This window comes from Oryx dammah, unplaced genomic scaffold, assembly GCF_014754425.2.
Source record: "Oryx dammah isolate SB20612 unplaced genomic scaffold, SCBI_Odam_1.1 HiC_scaffold_10, whole genome shotgun sequence".
NCBI classification, from domain to species: Eukaryota; Metazoa; Chordata; class Mammalia; order Artiodactyla; family Bovidae; genus Oryx; species Oryx dammah.
In genome coordinates, this window is record NW_024070194.1 from 18,442,587 (window position 1) to 18,457,472 (window position 14,886).

Here is a 14,886-nt window from a genome sequence, read left to right on the forward strand (position 1 = left end):
CCCCCAAAAGGTGGTGCCGCCCCCAGCTTTAGGTCTTGATGCTGCCCTATTTGCCTGGTAGCCGCTGGTACTAACAACCGAGGCCACGCCTCCTCAGCGGTGCCCAATCACAAGCTTTTCCACGCCCCTTCCCAGGACCATCCACCTCACCGAGACCCTCTTATTCGTTGCCTACTCTTTTTTTCCCTCCAGGCCCCGCCCCCTGGGAGGTGCCCAGATAGTTTTATCCCACTTCCGCGCCAAACCCCACCCTCTAGGCCCCACCCGTTCCCTCCGCTCACCCGGGATCGACCCCGCCCGCACCCGAGGCCCCGCCCCTCACGGTTGCCGCGCCACAGGCGGTCTGCCCATTGTGGCTCCGAGGCGCAGGCTTCTGCCGAGAGCTTCCAGCCCATGTGGTTCCTCCGGGCACTCCAGCGCTCAAGGCGGGCTCACCGCAGCTCGAGCCCCGGGCTCGTCTGCCCTCGGGCTCCCCGGGCCCCGGCCCAGCTGACCGGTGCCCGCAGCTGTCCCCCGAGGTGACGCTCACAGAGCTATTGCTGTTGTCGCTGTAGAAGTTGGGCGTGTGCTTGTGCTGGGACGCGGCTGAACCCGGGCGGGGGCTTCGCCGCATCCTGACCCGGGGCTGTGGCCTTCCGACGCCTAAGGCACCGTCGCGGCCTCCAAGGCCCTCGGCCCTCCTTCAGCTGGTGCGCGCCACCCGGACCCCTCGACCCTGCGTGCAGCCGGCGGGGCCCGTGGCCTGCCGCAACCCTCTCCTCTGTAACTGGGCCTGGCTGCTGACTTCATAGAGGAGACCACCGTCTCCGAGGAACGCCCTGGCCGGCGTCACAGAGCCAGTCGTGACGTCCCTGGGAGCCTTGGCAGTCTCCCTTATTCTTTCCCAAGTTAAAGCAAGCAATGACATTACAGCATTTCCTAAAACACCCTATCCAAAACTACTGCTTAACAGGAAGGAATTTCTGTCCCCCTTCCTGCTTTGTTTTTCCCCTTAGCATTTATGTGTTTTATTTCATTCTTCATTACGAGTCACTCTCAGTAGAGCAGTAAGTTTATGAAGGCAGAGATTTTTGTTGTGTTCACTACTGTATCTTTCAGCTCCTGGATAGATAGTTTCTATCTAGCATGTAGTGTCATTCAGTCGATGAGGTCGCTCAGTCGTGTCTGACTCTTTGTGACCCCATGGAATGTAGCATGTTGTAGGTGCTCATGTATCTATGAAGGAATAGATGTTTAGAAGGGGCAAGGGATCACCCCCATGTGGCACTTCTCAATACAGCCTTTTTAGTCTCTTTTGCTCTAAAAACCCTTCAGGCTCCTGCTCCTCTCATCCTAGTCATCAGGCTAACTCTGACCTCAGGGATCTATGATCTCTTCTGGACCCATATTCACCAGGGGTCTTTGGGGAATTCAGTACCCCTCAATCACCATATCTTTTTGTTCTTTTATACAATTGATGCCTTCAAACTGTGGTGCTGGACTCCTGAAAGTCCCTAGGACAGCAAGGAGATCAAACCAGTCAATCTTAAGGGAAATCAACCCTAAATACTTGGAAAAACTGATGCTGAAGCTGAAGCTCCAGTATTTTGGTCATCTGATTCGAACAGCCATCTCATTGGAAAAGTCCCTGATGCTGGGAAAGATTGAGGGCAGAAGGAGAAGAGGGCATCAGAGGATGAGATGGCTGGATGGCATCACTGATGCAATGGACAAGACCTTGGCAAACTTCGGGAGGTGGTGAGGGACATGGAGGTCTGGCGTGCTGCAGTCCATGGGGTTGCAAAGAGTCGGATACGACTGAGTGACTAAGACGGACACTCAGACCATCTGAGTCACCTAGAACAGAAAGGAATCACACTTAGTCACAGTCAAGAGACCAGATGTTCCCAAATTCCTGCTGTGCAGCAGAATAGTACCAAAGTGGCTTCTGGAAATTCAGGTCCCAGCCACACCTTAAGATATTACGTTAGCATTTCTAGAGTGGGAGCAAGAATGTGCATTTTTAACAACCACGTGTGATCCTGATTAAAGACCACACTTTGAAAAGCAGTGCAGTTCATCCCGTGCATATTACACAGTGGGCAACCAGGCCCAGAGAGGAGAAAGGATTTTCCGGAAACCACACAATAAGTGACAGCAGTTGGAATTCCAAAACCTTGCCCTGGAGTTTAGTATTCTTTCCACCACATCCTACTTTTGTTGGAATGTTAGCACGTGGATGTAGGAGTTCTTAAAGGGTCGAGGCCCAGGGAACCTGCCAGGGTGTGTTTCAACCCAAAGAGGAGGCACCTGTGTTAGCTTCCAGAGGCATCAATAACACTTGAGGGAGGCCCAGTGGTTAAGAATTGCCTTCCAATGCAGGGGAGATGGGTTCAATCCCTGGTCAGGGAACTAAGATCCCATATGCCATGGGGCAACTAAACCTACACTCTGCAACTATAGAGCCCGCTCACCCCAACTAGACAGAAGCCCACACACTGCAGTGAAAGATCTGGTGTGCTGCAACTAAGACCCCATCCAGCCAAAAAATAATAATAAAATAAATTTTTAAAAAGAACAAAAACAAAGCAAAAATACCTTGCTTGACTAGATCCCACAGAGCTCAAGGGAGGGAGGGAAGAGAAGGCCAAAGCAGTGACACCTAATAATTCTGGTCCCCTCTCCACCCTTCTTTGGGTCCCAGTGTCTCCATCTGTCAAATGGGAAGATGAAGCCCTCTCTTAAAGTCTGGGAGCTTTGAGGTGTAACCTTGTTCAGGAATAGACTCACCCATGCCTCTTGTCTGGTATTGTATAGGCCCAAAAACTCATTTGAGCATGTTACACCTGGGGAATAGGCAGAATGAGGCTCTCCAACCTCAGTACAGTTCAGTTCAGTTCAGTCACTCAGTCGTGTCCGACTCTCTGCGACTCCATGAATCGCAGCAAACCAGGCCTCCCTGTCCATCACCAACTCCCAGAGTTCACTCAAACTCACTTCCGTCGAGTCGGTGATGCCATCCAGCCATCTCATCCTTTGTCATCCCTTTTTCCTCCTGCCCCCAATCCCTCCCAGCATCAGAGTCTTTTCCAATGAGTCAACTCTTCGCATGAGGTGGCCAAAGTACTGGAGTTTCAGCTTTAGCATCATTCCTTCCAAAGAAATCCCAGGGCTGATCTCCTTGCAGTCCAAGGGACTCTCAAGAGTCTTCTCCAACACCACAGTTCAAAAGCATCAATTCTTCGGTGCTCAGCTTTCTTCACAGTCCAACTCTCACATCCATACATGACCATAGGAAAAACAATAGCCTTGACTAGACAGACCTTAGTCGGCAAAGTAATGTCTCTGCTCTTGAACATGCTATCTAGGTTGGTCATAACTTTTCTTCCAAGGAGTAAGAGTCTTTTAATTTCATGGCTGTAATCACCATCTGCAGTGATTTTGGAGCCCCCAAAAATAGTCTGACACTGTTTCCACTGTTTCCCCATCTATTTGCCATGAAGTGATGGGACCAGATGCCATGATCTTCGTTTACTGAATGTTGAGCTTTAAGCCAACTTTTTCACTCTCTTCTTTCACTTTCATCAAGAGGCTTTTTATTTCCTCTTCACTTTCTGCCATAAGGGTGGTGTCATCTGCATATCTGAGGTTATTGATATTTCTCCTGGCAATCTTGATTCCAGCTTGTGCTTGCTCCAGTCCAGCATTTCTCATGATATACTCTGCATATAAGGTAAATAAGCAGGGTGACAACATACAGCCTTGACATACTGCTTTTCCTATTTGGAACCAGTCTGTTGTTCCATGTCTATTTCTAACTGTTGCTTCCTGACCTGCATATAGGTTTCTCAAGAGGCAGGTCAGGTGGTCTGGTATTCCTGTCTCTTTCAGAATTTTCCACAGTTTATTGTGATCCACACAGTCAAAGGCTTTGGTATAGTCAATAAAGCAGAAATAGATGTTTTTCTGGAACTCTCTTGCTTTTTTGATGATCCAGCGGATGTTGGCAATTTGATCTCTGGTTCCTCTGCCTTTTCTAAAAGCAGCTTGAACATCTGGAAGTTCACGATTCACGTATTGCTGAAGCCTGGCTTGCAGAATTTGGAGCATTACTTTACTAGCATGTGAGATGAGTGCAATTGTGTGGTAGTGTGAGCATTCTTTGGCATTGCCTTTCTTTGGGACTGGAATGAAAACTGACCTTTTCCAGTCCTGTGGCCACTGCTGAGTTTTCCAAATTTGCTGGCATATGGGGTGTAGCACTTTCACAGCATCATCTTCCAGGATTTGAAATAGCTCCACTGGAATTCCATCACCTCCACTAGCTTTGTTCGTAGTGATGCTTTCTAAGGCCCACTTGACTTCACATTCCAGGATGTCTGGCTCTAGGTGAGTGATCACACCATGGTGATTATCTTGGTCGTGAAGATCTTTTTTGTACAGTTCTTCTGTGTATTCTTCCCACCTCTTCTTATCTTCTGCTTCTGTTAGGTCCATACCATTTCTGTCCTTTATCGAGCCCATCTGTACATGAAATGTTCCCTTGGTATCTCTAATGTTCTTGAAGAGATCTCTAGTCTTTCCCATTCTGTTGTTTTCCTCAGTACAGTTATCCCTTGCTTTTTACAAAAGACCTATTTTAGTACTGGTTTTTGCTGACCAAAAGAAACCCGAAGATTTTAACTCTCATAAAAAAGGCAAAAAGCAAAAACAGCATTCCCAGTGAGCTGTTACAAAGGCAGCTTGCACCCAGAGATGCAAGACTGGCACCGCCAAGCTCCTTCCCCAAGAACTACAAACTCAGCATCTCAGCATAAAGCCTCCATAGCCTTGAACTGTCTGCGAGCATCTGTGCTTCATTCAGATTTATTTTGAACATCCAATAGCAAGATATATCCTAGGGTGACTGCTTTTTCACTTTCTGCCACTTTGCCTTAGGACAGCAGGGGAAATCTGTGCTGAGATGGTGCAGCCGAAGCACAGGAAGTGACCACGTCTGGTTCAAGGAACCAGCAGGACCCGGCTCCTCTGACTGCCTCCTCTTATCTGCTGCTGCCGCCTGATACATTCCTTGTACTCTGGCCAAACTGAACAAATCACAGGTCCTGGAACATGCCCTGCATTTCTTCCGACTTCCTGGATGCCCTTCTCTGCTGAACTCCTGTCCTCAAAGCCCAATTTAAGCAGTCGCTCCTCAAGGAAGCCCCTCTGGCCTCCCTCCCTTGAGCGGTGTAGCCCTGACCCTCTCCTGCTCCGGTGGGGATCTAGGCTTTGTTTGGCGTTGGAGTCCACGAAGCGATTTGGAAGAAATGCCTGAATCACCTCTGTGGTGGCACCTCCTCCCCGCCTCCGCCAAGGGTGACACCGCATGTGTTCTGTATGCAGGCAGTGTCACCGATGGCCCTGAGATGCACTCAACACAGACCTACCGTCACTCATGGGCTCAGACTGTGAGACACAGTCATTCCTTCCTTCATTCAAAGTACTTCACATCTGTTTCAGGGTGAATAACCTAAGCTAGGAGGACTATGTCCAGAAAAATGCACACAGGCTCAGAATTTTAGACACTTTCAAGGGTTTGCACACTCTCTGGAGACCATCTACGGTCCCACCAGTAAGCCCAAGGATTTTGGGTAAGAAATGTTCTGGGACTTCCCTGGCGGTCCAGTGGTTAATCTGCCTTGCAATGCAGGGGACATGTGCTCTGTCCCTGGTTGGGGAAGATCCCACATGCTGTGGAGCAACTAAGCCCATGTGCCACAACTACTTTGCTGCCTGTAGCAGCAAACACCCATGACAGCCAAAAAATAAAAATAAATAGCCAAATAAATCTTTAAAAAAAGAAGAAGCGTTTTGAATACCTGCTATATGCAAGCTAGGGACACAGGTTCACTCATTAATTCAAAAAATATGTTGAGTGCCTACCTACATGCTAATGTTTGGGGCTAGGGGATTCACTTTTCTTTTCTTTTCTTTTCTTTTTTTTTAATGTTATTTTAATTTGCTTGACTGATAGGTGAACAGGGAACAACATGAGGCCCCATGTCCTTGAATCCTCACAGGCTAGCAGAGGCCAGACTGGGTCCAGCCCTCTCCCCTTGCCTCCATCCCCACCTGGTCGCATCTGCCCCCACCAATAAGGATGCAGGACAGAAGCTGAAGCTGGGGCAGACAAAGAGGACTAAATTGACCTCAGGGACCTTACTTACCCCTACCTTTCTGTCCTTTCACTCCCTCCCTACCTGTGACCCCCAGGCCTGCTGATTTTGTGTTTGACTAAAGGGCAGGGATTGCTGAACCTGCTGAGTGAGTTCAGTGAGTCAGAGGCGATTCAGGTGGGCAGGAGGGCAGGCGGGCAGAGGCAGAGCAAGTGGCCCTGGAACAATGGCTCTGACTGTGTGTGTGCGGCGACTAACAGGGCTGCCAGGCACCCATGACCGACAAGTGAGGCTCAGCTTTCGAGGTGAGGTCTGCAGGGATGCTCTGAGAATTTTTAGATATGGGGAGCTCTGGCCCCTCCTCTCTGCAGGTCCCCCGCTTCATCTCTGGGCATCTCTACAGTTTGTCTCCTTTGTCCTTGAGCCCAATGTCTCCATCTCTCTGCCTCCCTCCCTCCGTATCTTCTATGGCTCTTTGAGGGTGAGTCCAGGGAGTTTGGACTCTGGGCCAAGAGTGGATGGAGAGATGATTTGTGTGTGTGTAGAGGGAGGAGATGATAAATGACTAGATTCAATTCTAAGTAGGTTTCACCCAGAAAACGAGGAGAATTCACTGTGGGCGAGAAGCAGATATAGGTGAGGTGAGTGGGGTTGGGTTCTGGATGGGGAGAAGCTGATCTGTACCCCATCTGAGTCCATCCTGGGGCTAGGAGGCTTATTCCTGAATTTGGGGAGGTGGTACAGTCTCAGGAGGTGGGGTTGTCTAATGCTCGAGAGGTTAGACTCGGTATGGGACAAGTCAGGATCAAGACTGGGGAGATTAGTTCTTGATTGATAGTTAGCCCCAGATCAGCCCTAATTGGGGAGGACTGGTTCCTGGTTTAGGAGATCAGCCGTGGAGTTAGCTCTCAATTTGTTGGCTCCTATTTCAGGTTTGGGAATAGGCTATGGATTGGGGGTCAGTGTCAGCCCAGCATTGGGGGTCACAAGGTTTTTCCTATTCCCAGCTCTTCCGTTGGCCACACTATGGGGCTCCTCTGGCTGGGGAGTGTCTGTCTGTTCAGGTGGTCAATTGCAGCCGTGTGTTCAGCCCCAGGTGAGTAGGCCTGGGGAACCAAAGATGCAAACGGGGTAGAGGGGGCCTTGGGGCCATTCTCCTAGGTCATTCTTTTGTTTCATGCCGCACCCCCAGGTCTCTGGGGACACTTGTGATCTCCCTGCAGCAGCTACAGACTGCCGGGCATTTGGTGCTGCGGGAGGCCTTGGTGGACAAGAATCTGCGTGTGTCTCCAGTGAGTTCCGCCAGCCCCCTAGCCTGCCACCCTCAAGCCTGAGGGTCTCTCTAGAAGTGGGTTCCACTTCTCAGAGGGGAAAACTCAGACCCAGACAGGAGTAGTAACATGGCCCCTGAGTCAGGGTGTCTTGGATTACAGCTCCCAGGGCCAAGAATCCGGTTTAGCTCTGAGGTCCAGGGATATGGCAAGGGGAGAAGATAAGAAGTCCTGGCCCCATGACACTGCACCAGGTGCAGTTCTTGTGGGAGACAAAGATGAGCCTGGATGGATTTTCCTGGTGTCTCATGGGGAGTCAGCATAGCCTCATAGAAGTAAACTTGGGTTCAAATCTCAAGTCCTCCACTTCCCATCTGAGACCTTGGCCAAGTTATTCATCTTCTCTAGGCCGCTTCCTCACTTACCTTATGTGGAGTCCTATAGAATGTCGAGCTTTTCACTCAGCCTGCCATCATTTGTTATGCCATTATTACAAGCAAGTGCAGTTCTAAGCAATGAGGACTGAGTGGTGAGCAAACCCAGATAAGGACTTGCCCTCTTAGAACTCCATATCTACAGAGAGAGGCAAACATTAAACAAGTATTCAGCGACTTCTCTGATAGTCCCATGGCTAAGATTCCATGCTCCCAATGCAGGGGGCTGGAGTTTGATCCCTGGTCAGGGAACAAGACCCCACAAGCTGTAATGAAAAGTTCGGATGCTGCAACTAAAGATCCTGTGAGCTGCAATGAAGACCTGGCACAGTTAAAAAAAAAAAAGTTAAAAAAGAATATTCACAAAAATGACTGTAAAAATGCCTGTGAAGGATGTTACAAAATAGCAGATAGGGGGCTGGAAGAGTGTATAACGGAGAGATGTGACCTATATAGGTTTCAGAAAAGGTTCCCTGAGGAAGTAGTGTTTGAGTTTAGAATGGAAAGATATGATAGGAGTTAAATAAGTGGGAGGAGAGACTGTTCCAGGCGGAAGAACCAGCATATTCAAAAGCCCAGCACCCTGAGACAGCATACCTGGGGTGCAGGGCAAAGTAGATCCCCTAACAGATGCGGCCGGAAAGTTTGGCAGGGCCCAGATCATGCAGAGCTGTGAAGGCACATTAGTGTATTTCCAAGAGCAACGAGATTATTTTAGAGTTGGGTTGGGCCCCTTCAAGAGGTTACTTGGGCTTGGTAAGTTCTTAATAGCTTAAGAGTAGTCACTGTTATTTGGGGCTTCCCTGGTAACTCAGATGCTAAAGAATCTGCCTGCAGTGTGGGAGACCTGGGCTTTGCCCCTAGGTCAAGAAGATCCTGGGAGAAGAGAATGGCTACTCACTCCGATATTCTTGCCTAGGAAATCCCATGGACAGAGGAGCGTGGCAAGCTACATGAGTCCATGGGGTCACAAGAGTCAGACACAACTGAGTGACTAACACTTTGACACTTTCAGCCACTACTATTAATGATCAGAGAGGAACCAAAGTCACCACGGATGGGGCCAGGAGGGTCTCTGTTTATAGATGGAGAAAAAGGCACTGTCTTTGGGGTTTTCCTAGCCTCAGGGTAGCCTCAGTAGCCTGAGGCCCACTGTGGATCTGGTTTTAGGTCCAGGTGGAACTTGACCTGAAGTACCAGCCTCCAGAGGTTGCAGCTGGAGTCTGGGCACAAGAGGACTTTGGAGCACCCATTCGGGACAGGTAAACCTCCCACCCACCTAAGCAAGACTCAGGCAGGCCTCAGTAAAGGAGAATGGTAACCAGTTCCCCTGTGGATCTGCTGGATGTGATGACTCTTGGACCCATGCCGCCCAGTTTGTAACTCTGTAGTCAGACCTGGCCCTCTCCTGTCATTTCTCTTTCTCCCAGCTCAGAGCTGATCATCCCCAATGTGGGCTTCCAGGAGCTGGAGTAAGTATGTGGGAATGACCTGGGTTACCGGGTCAGTCTTGGGATTGGGACCCAGTGATATGAGGTCAGTTCCTGGGTCTGGGATCAGTACTGGACCAATTCCAGGGTGAGAAGTCAGTCCTAGAATAAGGGGTCAATTCTGGAATTAGAGGGCTCTCAGGTTCAAAGTCAGGGATGGGTCCTAGAGTCAGAGATGTCAGAGATGGGTGTCCAGAGACAGGTGAGAGGTCCCAGACATGTTCCTGGAGGGCCTTTCCTGTCAGGCCTGGGGAGGCCCGGCTGGAGCGGCGGGCAGTGGCACTGGGCCGCAGGCTAGCTCAAGGAGCAGGTCAGCAGGACGATGAGGACGATGAGCTGGCGCTGGAGCTGGATGATGAGCCTGATGTGGAGCTTTCTGGCGTCGTGTTCAGCCCACTCAAAAGGTAACTTGTAGCCCTGCACACCTGCTCCCATAGCCTACCAGTGTGTCTGTCAACCTCACCTGCTCATACCTGCAGGCCTATGCTTGTCCACCCTCACAAACACAGGGTTCCAAGGGTATGGGTGGGGAGTGGATATCCTGGCATCAAGGGTCATTCACTCTTCGGCATAGACACTGCCACATTCACACAGTTACACTGACTCACACATGGCTTCTGGAACCAGTGAAGGCGATGCCAGCTTGATGAGGGCAAGGAATTTAACCTCTTTTGTTCTCTGCAGCGTTCCAGTGCCTAGAACACAGTTGGTGCATATAGCAGGCACTCCATCAGTCTTAGCTGAATGAACAAATGGTTTTAGGGCTCCAGAAATGAGTCGAACTCTGAGTGTAGAGTTGAGATGGAGGCCAGACAATACTGGGAGGACTTAGAAACCAAAAGTTTAGGGGGAGAAATCTCAGCACCAGCACCAGGCAAGAGTGTGTGTACAGAGGGGGAGGAAGTGGAGTGAGAGCTGACCATAACCACCTCTCTGCAGCCGAGCTCGGGGCCTGGCCCGCGGGGATCCTTTCCAGGTGTCCAGGGCCCAGGACTTCCAGGTACCGCTCTCCCTCCAGGCCCAAACCCTTGGGGAGTACCATCAGCTCTCCACACACGTTCTTCCCTCAAACCATGGCAGGTTGGCTTCCTTTCCTCCTCCTTCCTCACCCTTCAGGTCGGGGTCACGGTGCTGGAGGCCCAGAAGCTGGTGGGAGTCAACATTAACCCTTATGTGGCCGTGCGCGTTGGAGAGCAACGCCGAGTGACCGCCACGCAGCGCGGCACCAATTGCCCCTTCTACAACGAGGTGGGCGCAACCAGGGAAGGAGGAGCCTGAAAGAGTGGGCGGGACCCAGGAGAAGACCTGGCGTGGAGGGGGCTGGGCCTGGGTGCGGGGGGGGGGCGCCCCGGGCGGGCGGGGCGGAATGAGCCTATTGGCTGGCCTGGGGCCAAGCGCTGGGTGCTGGAAAGGGTGCAAAGGGGTATGGTCACCGAATTGGGGTGGAGTGGGGAAGGGAGGAAAGAGGGCGTTCTCTTTACAAGGGCTAGGGGCCAGAGGGTGAGAACCCTTCACGTATAACCTGCTGTCAATTCTCTTGCTTCCCCACTTCGACCCAGTACTTCTTGTTTGAATTTCACGAGACCCGGCTTCACCTCCAGAACTTGCTGCTGGAGATTACGGTGAGAGGGTTGGGGTGAGAGGTTGCCGTCAGAGGAGAGATGCCGAAGATCCAGACTAACGCCACCTTTCCCCAGGCTTTCCATTCGCAGACCCTTCCCTTTATGGCCACTCGGATCGGCACCTTCAGGATGGACCTGAGCATGGTCTTCGAACAGCCAGGTACTGAACACTCCCCGCCTGCGTCATCGAGACTCCTCTGCGTGGACAGGGGAAGCAGACCCGCTGGGCACCGAGTCCAGTGTACTAACTTCTAAGACAGCTGTCTCTTTCGATGGCTGACTGGCCCGTTCTCCTGCTCCTCCCTACTGAGCTGGACTTGAACCCCGGCTATTGCCCAGCATTCTAATCCCAGCCTCCACAACCACCCTGAGCATCCCGCCGGGCCCCCTGACCCCTGGGCCCGCTCCTCTTTCCCCAGATGGCCACTTCTATCAGAAATGGGCCCCACTGCACGACCCCCGGGACACCCGCGCCGGGACCAAAGGCTTCGTCAGGGTCACTTTGTCCGTGAGGGCTCGCGGGGACCTGCCCCCTCCACTGCCACCCCCGGACCCGGGCCACAGTTCGAACATCGAGAAGTGAGCTGGTGTGGAGAGTGGGGAGGGGGAAGAGTAGGACCGGGCGAGGCTTCCTGGATGCGGAGAAGGCAAGGGGCCAAGCCTAGGGCTTCTGGGCCCCTCAGCGCCCGGCTCCCCTAGGAACCTGTTGCTGCCGCGTCGGGTGCCAGCGGAGAGGCCGTGGGCGCGGCTGCGAGTACGCGTGTACCGCGCGGAGGGGCTTCCAGCTCTGCGCCCCGGGCTGCTGGGCAGCCTGGCCCATGCCCTGCTGGACCAGCGCGTCCCCGTGGACCCCTACGTGAGGGTGTCTTTCCTGGGGCAGCAGGTAAGTCCCTCCTGTCCCCACTCAGCGGAGGCTCAGGCCGGGATCCGCACTGACCGCTCTCCGCCTGTCTTCAACGTGCGCTCAGGGCGAGACGTCGGTACGCAGTGAGACCACCGCGCCCGAGTGGAACGAGCAGCTGAGCTTCGTGGAGCTCTTCCCGCCGCTAACGCGCGGCCTTCGTCTGCAGCTACGGGACGACGCGCCCCTCGTCGATGCGGCCCTCGCCACACACGTGCTGGACCTGACGCAGATCTCGCATTCCGGCCGCGCAGGTAAGTGCATCCTGCTGATGCGTGGAGCGCCTCCTCCCTGGCCCTGTGTGCCCAGGGTCCCGCCCCGGCAAACCCCATCCTCCCGACCCAACTCCGCTCAGAAAGTCTGGTCTATGCCAAGTGACTATTTCGCTCCAAGCCGACCCCTCCCTTCACAGTCCCACTTGTCGCCTGCAGACTACAGGCCCTACCCTTGGTTTGGTTCTGTTGACGAAAATCCTAATTACAGCTGAATATCCAGTAATCCCTGCAGCCCAGTTCTTACAGATTGACCTGCAGGAAAACAAGCCTTGACCACATTAACCGTTGACTCAGGACCCTTACAGGGTCACCTGTAGCTCCACCCCAATGCTGACTCCACCTCCAGGTCTCTGGCTCCGCCCCCAGGGCGTCTTTCCTGTCGAACTCCTCCCAGGGCACTTCCCTGGTGGTCCAGTGGTTGGGAATCCCCCTGCCAATGCAGGGGACACGGGTTCAGTCCCTGGTCCGGGAAGATTCCACATACCGCGGGGCAACTAAGCCGGTGCACCACAACTACTGAAGCCCACGCCCTAGAGCCTGTGCTCCCAAGAGAAGCCACCCTAATGAGAAGCCCGAGCACCGCAATTCGAGAAAGGCTGTAGGCAGCAACAAAGATCCAGTGCAGCCAACAGCAAACAACTAAATAATAGTTGTTTTTAAAAAATAGTTCTCCCAGGTCTTGGTCCTTAGCTCTCGGGCCCTAGCTGTTCGAAAGCTTTCCTTCCGGAGGTCCAGAGGTTCAATCTGACACCCCTCTTCTTCAGCATAGACTGAGCTAGTACCCACCTGCTCCACGCTTCCCTCCAAAACACTGTTTTTGTCCCCTTCACCTCCCCACAGCGGGGTTTAACCCCACCTTTGGCCCGGCCTGGGTACCTCTCTATGGCTCACCCCCCAGTACGGGTCTCCGGGATGGTCTTCAGAATCTCAATGAAGGCGTTGGCCAAGGCATTTGTTTCCGAGGCCGACTGCTGGTGGCTGTGTCCATGGAAGTGTTGGAAGGGAGAGCTGAACCCGAGCCTCCCCAGGCCCCACAGGGGTCCAGGTTGTCTCGGCTCACAGGAAAGAAGAAGAAGAAAGCCAGGCGTGGCCAGATTCCTGCAGGGATACAGCAGCACCCAGATACCAGCTCCAGTGTTGATGTGCCTGAGATTCCTAGTGCCATGGAGGTGGAAGTGGAGGAATTGCTGCCGCTGCCAGAGGTGAGGCTGAAGTTTAGTAAGGGGGCCGGGTACACATTCTCAGCTCTGGAGTGTGTACCCAGATCCCAGGCCTTAAACACCAGGGCAGGGGGGTGTCTCAACTTGGTGACCTGGGTGAAGACTGCATGATGTGTACACATGTGCTCCTATGTATATTACACTCATGGAAAGAGGAGGGTGACAACTCAGAGATGAACCAGAGAGGACCAAGTCCCGGGTCCGAAGAACTGGGACAACAAGGGGCAGAGGGAGGCAGGACGCCAGCAGTGAATCTTCTAGGCCTTCGTTGCATGTCCTTCTGTGGGCATTGTGACCAAGCATAGTCCAGGCTGCAAACTGGGAGGGTGGGGGCTGACTCCATCCTGACCTGCCTTTTCCAGAATGCCCTGGCGCCCTGTGAAGATTTTCTGCTCTTCGCTGTGCTCTTCGAGGCCACCATGATCAACCCAGCCATGGCTGCCCAGCCCATCAGCTTTGAGATCTCCATTGGTGTGAGACCTAACCAAAGCCCTAAGGGCAGTGGGTTTGAGGGTGGTCACTCTTGTTCCAGACTTAGACCACTGGAAGGAACAGTTGACCTTCAGTAAGGGGTGGGCTCTGACTTAACTATTGAGACACAGGTTGAGGGAGGGAACCCTCAGGCTGGTACTCACTGAACCTTGTGGCTCCCGGCAGGTGATGCAGGTCGCAGAAAGGAGCAGTTGAGCCAAGGGTCCAGAGTGGGGGAGGAAGCAGAGGACACAGAAGGGCAGGAACAGCTCCTGCTGGAGTCAGACATGGGAATCGGGCCAGTGGAGGAGGAGGAGCTGGGAACACCAGCTCAGCGGCCTGAGCCCATGGATGGCAGTGGGTGAGTGCTCCCGGTGGTTGGAAGGAAGGTGTTGGGGGATTCCCAGCGGCCCAGGACTGCCCCTTGCAGACTCTGCTCCTCTGCATCCTGCCCAGGCCTTACTTCTGCTTGCCCCTACGTCACCGCAAGCCCTGTGTACGCGTGTGGAGCCGCTGGGAGAATCACTTGTGGCGCCTGCAGAGCAGTAACTGCGTGCGAAGAGTGGCCGAGAGACTGGTGAGAGCAAGGCGGGTGCTCACAGGGCGAGGCTGGGACAGAGGGGCATTCCGGACATCCTGACCTGTGAAGTGGGGGCTAATGGGTAAAGCACCAGGGTTACCCAACACCTCATCAGATGAAAGCTTCTGGGAGAGCTGAGAAGGCCAGAAATTGTGGGAGGGCTGGAATTCAGAACTGTTGGACCCAGGAAGAACAAGAGTAGAGCTCCTGGGGGCCTGGACTCATAGCCATGGAGCCAGCCCAGGGCTTGAGAAACTGAACCCAGAATTACTTGGCGTCAAAGAAAGGTGGGGCCAAGAGGAACGGTGGTGAGTGGGCGGGGCCTTGGGATGAGGGTGTGGTCTAAAGGAGGTGGAGTCTGACCCTCTCCCTTTGGCCCAGGACCAGGGGTTGCAGGAGGTTGAGACTCTGCAGCGCCGGCCAGGACCTGGGGCCTGCACACGGCTGAAGCAGGCACTGGAAGAGCTGGTGGCAGGCAGCAGGTG

The 14,886-nt window shown here is 53.2% G+C and overlaps 2 protein-coding genes across 5 annotated transcripts in view; one reads left to right on the top strand and one right to left on the bottom strand.

Moving 5' to 3' along the window:
- Nucleotides 1-668, bottom strand: part of SPAG4 (sperm associated antigen 4) — a 6,121-nt gene extending 5,453 nt beyond the window's left edge. The window contains exon 1 of one of the 2 annotated variants that reach the window (XM_040247447.1): nucleotides 304-668. In XM_040247447.1, coding sequence (XP_040103381.1) covers nucleotides 304-613 — 310 coding nt within the window. In that variant the 5' untranslated portion in view covers nucleotides 614-668. The remainder of the gene's footprint in view (nucleotides 1-303) is intronic. The other variant, XM_040247448.1, reaches the window with a different exon arrangement.
- A 5,649-nt stretch (nucleotides 669-6,317) lies between these two features.
- LOC120868666 (fer-1-like protein 4) overlaps nucleotides 6,318-14,886 on the top strand; it is a 45,308-nt gene continuing 36,739 nt past the window's right edge. For all 3 annotated transcript variants that reach the window (XM_040247449.1, XM_040247450.1, XM_040247451.1), the window contains exons 1-19: nucleotides 6,318-6,442; nucleotides 6,723-6,778; nucleotides 7,145-7,233; nucleotides 7,330-7,429; nucleotides 9,013-9,104; nucleotides 9,273-9,314; nucleotides 9,578-9,736; nucleotides 10,272-10,332; nucleotides 10,449-10,580; nucleotides 10,892-10,954; nucleotides 11,030-11,114; nucleotides 11,374-11,533; nucleotides 11,654-11,837; nucleotides 11,923-12,109; nucleotides 12,971-13,332; nucleotides 13,713-13,821; nucleotides 14,008-14,182; nucleotides 14,278-14,398; nucleotides 14,783-14,883. In XM_040247449.1, coding sequence (XP_040103383.1) covers nucleotides 6,364-6,442; nucleotides 6,723-6,778; nucleotides 7,145-7,233; nucleotides 7,330-7,429; nucleotides 9,013-9,104; nucleotides 9,273-9,314; nucleotides 9,578-9,736; nucleotides 10,272-10,332; nucleotides 10,449-10,580; nucleotides 10,892-10,954; nucleotides 11,030-11,114; nucleotides 11,374-11,533; nucleotides 11,654-11,837; nucleotides 11,923-12,109; nucleotides 12,971-13,332; nucleotides 13,713-13,821; nucleotides 14,008-14,182; nucleotides 14,278-14,398; nucleotides 14,783-14,883 — 2,357 coding nt within the window. In that variant the 5' untranslated portion in view covers nucleotides 6,318-6,363. The remainder of the gene's footprint in view (nucleotides 6,443-6,722; nucleotides 6,779-7,144; nucleotides 7,234-7,329; nucleotides 7,430-9,012; nucleotides 9,105-9,272; nucleotides 9,315-9,577; nucleotides 9,737-10,271; nucleotides 10,333-10,448; nucleotides 10,581-10,891; nucleotides 10,955-11,029; nucleotides 11,115-11,373; nucleotides 11,534-11,653; nucleotides 11,838-11,922; nucleotides 12,110-12,970; nucleotides 13,333-13,712; nucleotides 13,822-14,007; nucleotides 14,183-14,277; nucleotides 14,399-14,782; nucleotides 14,884-14,886) is intronic.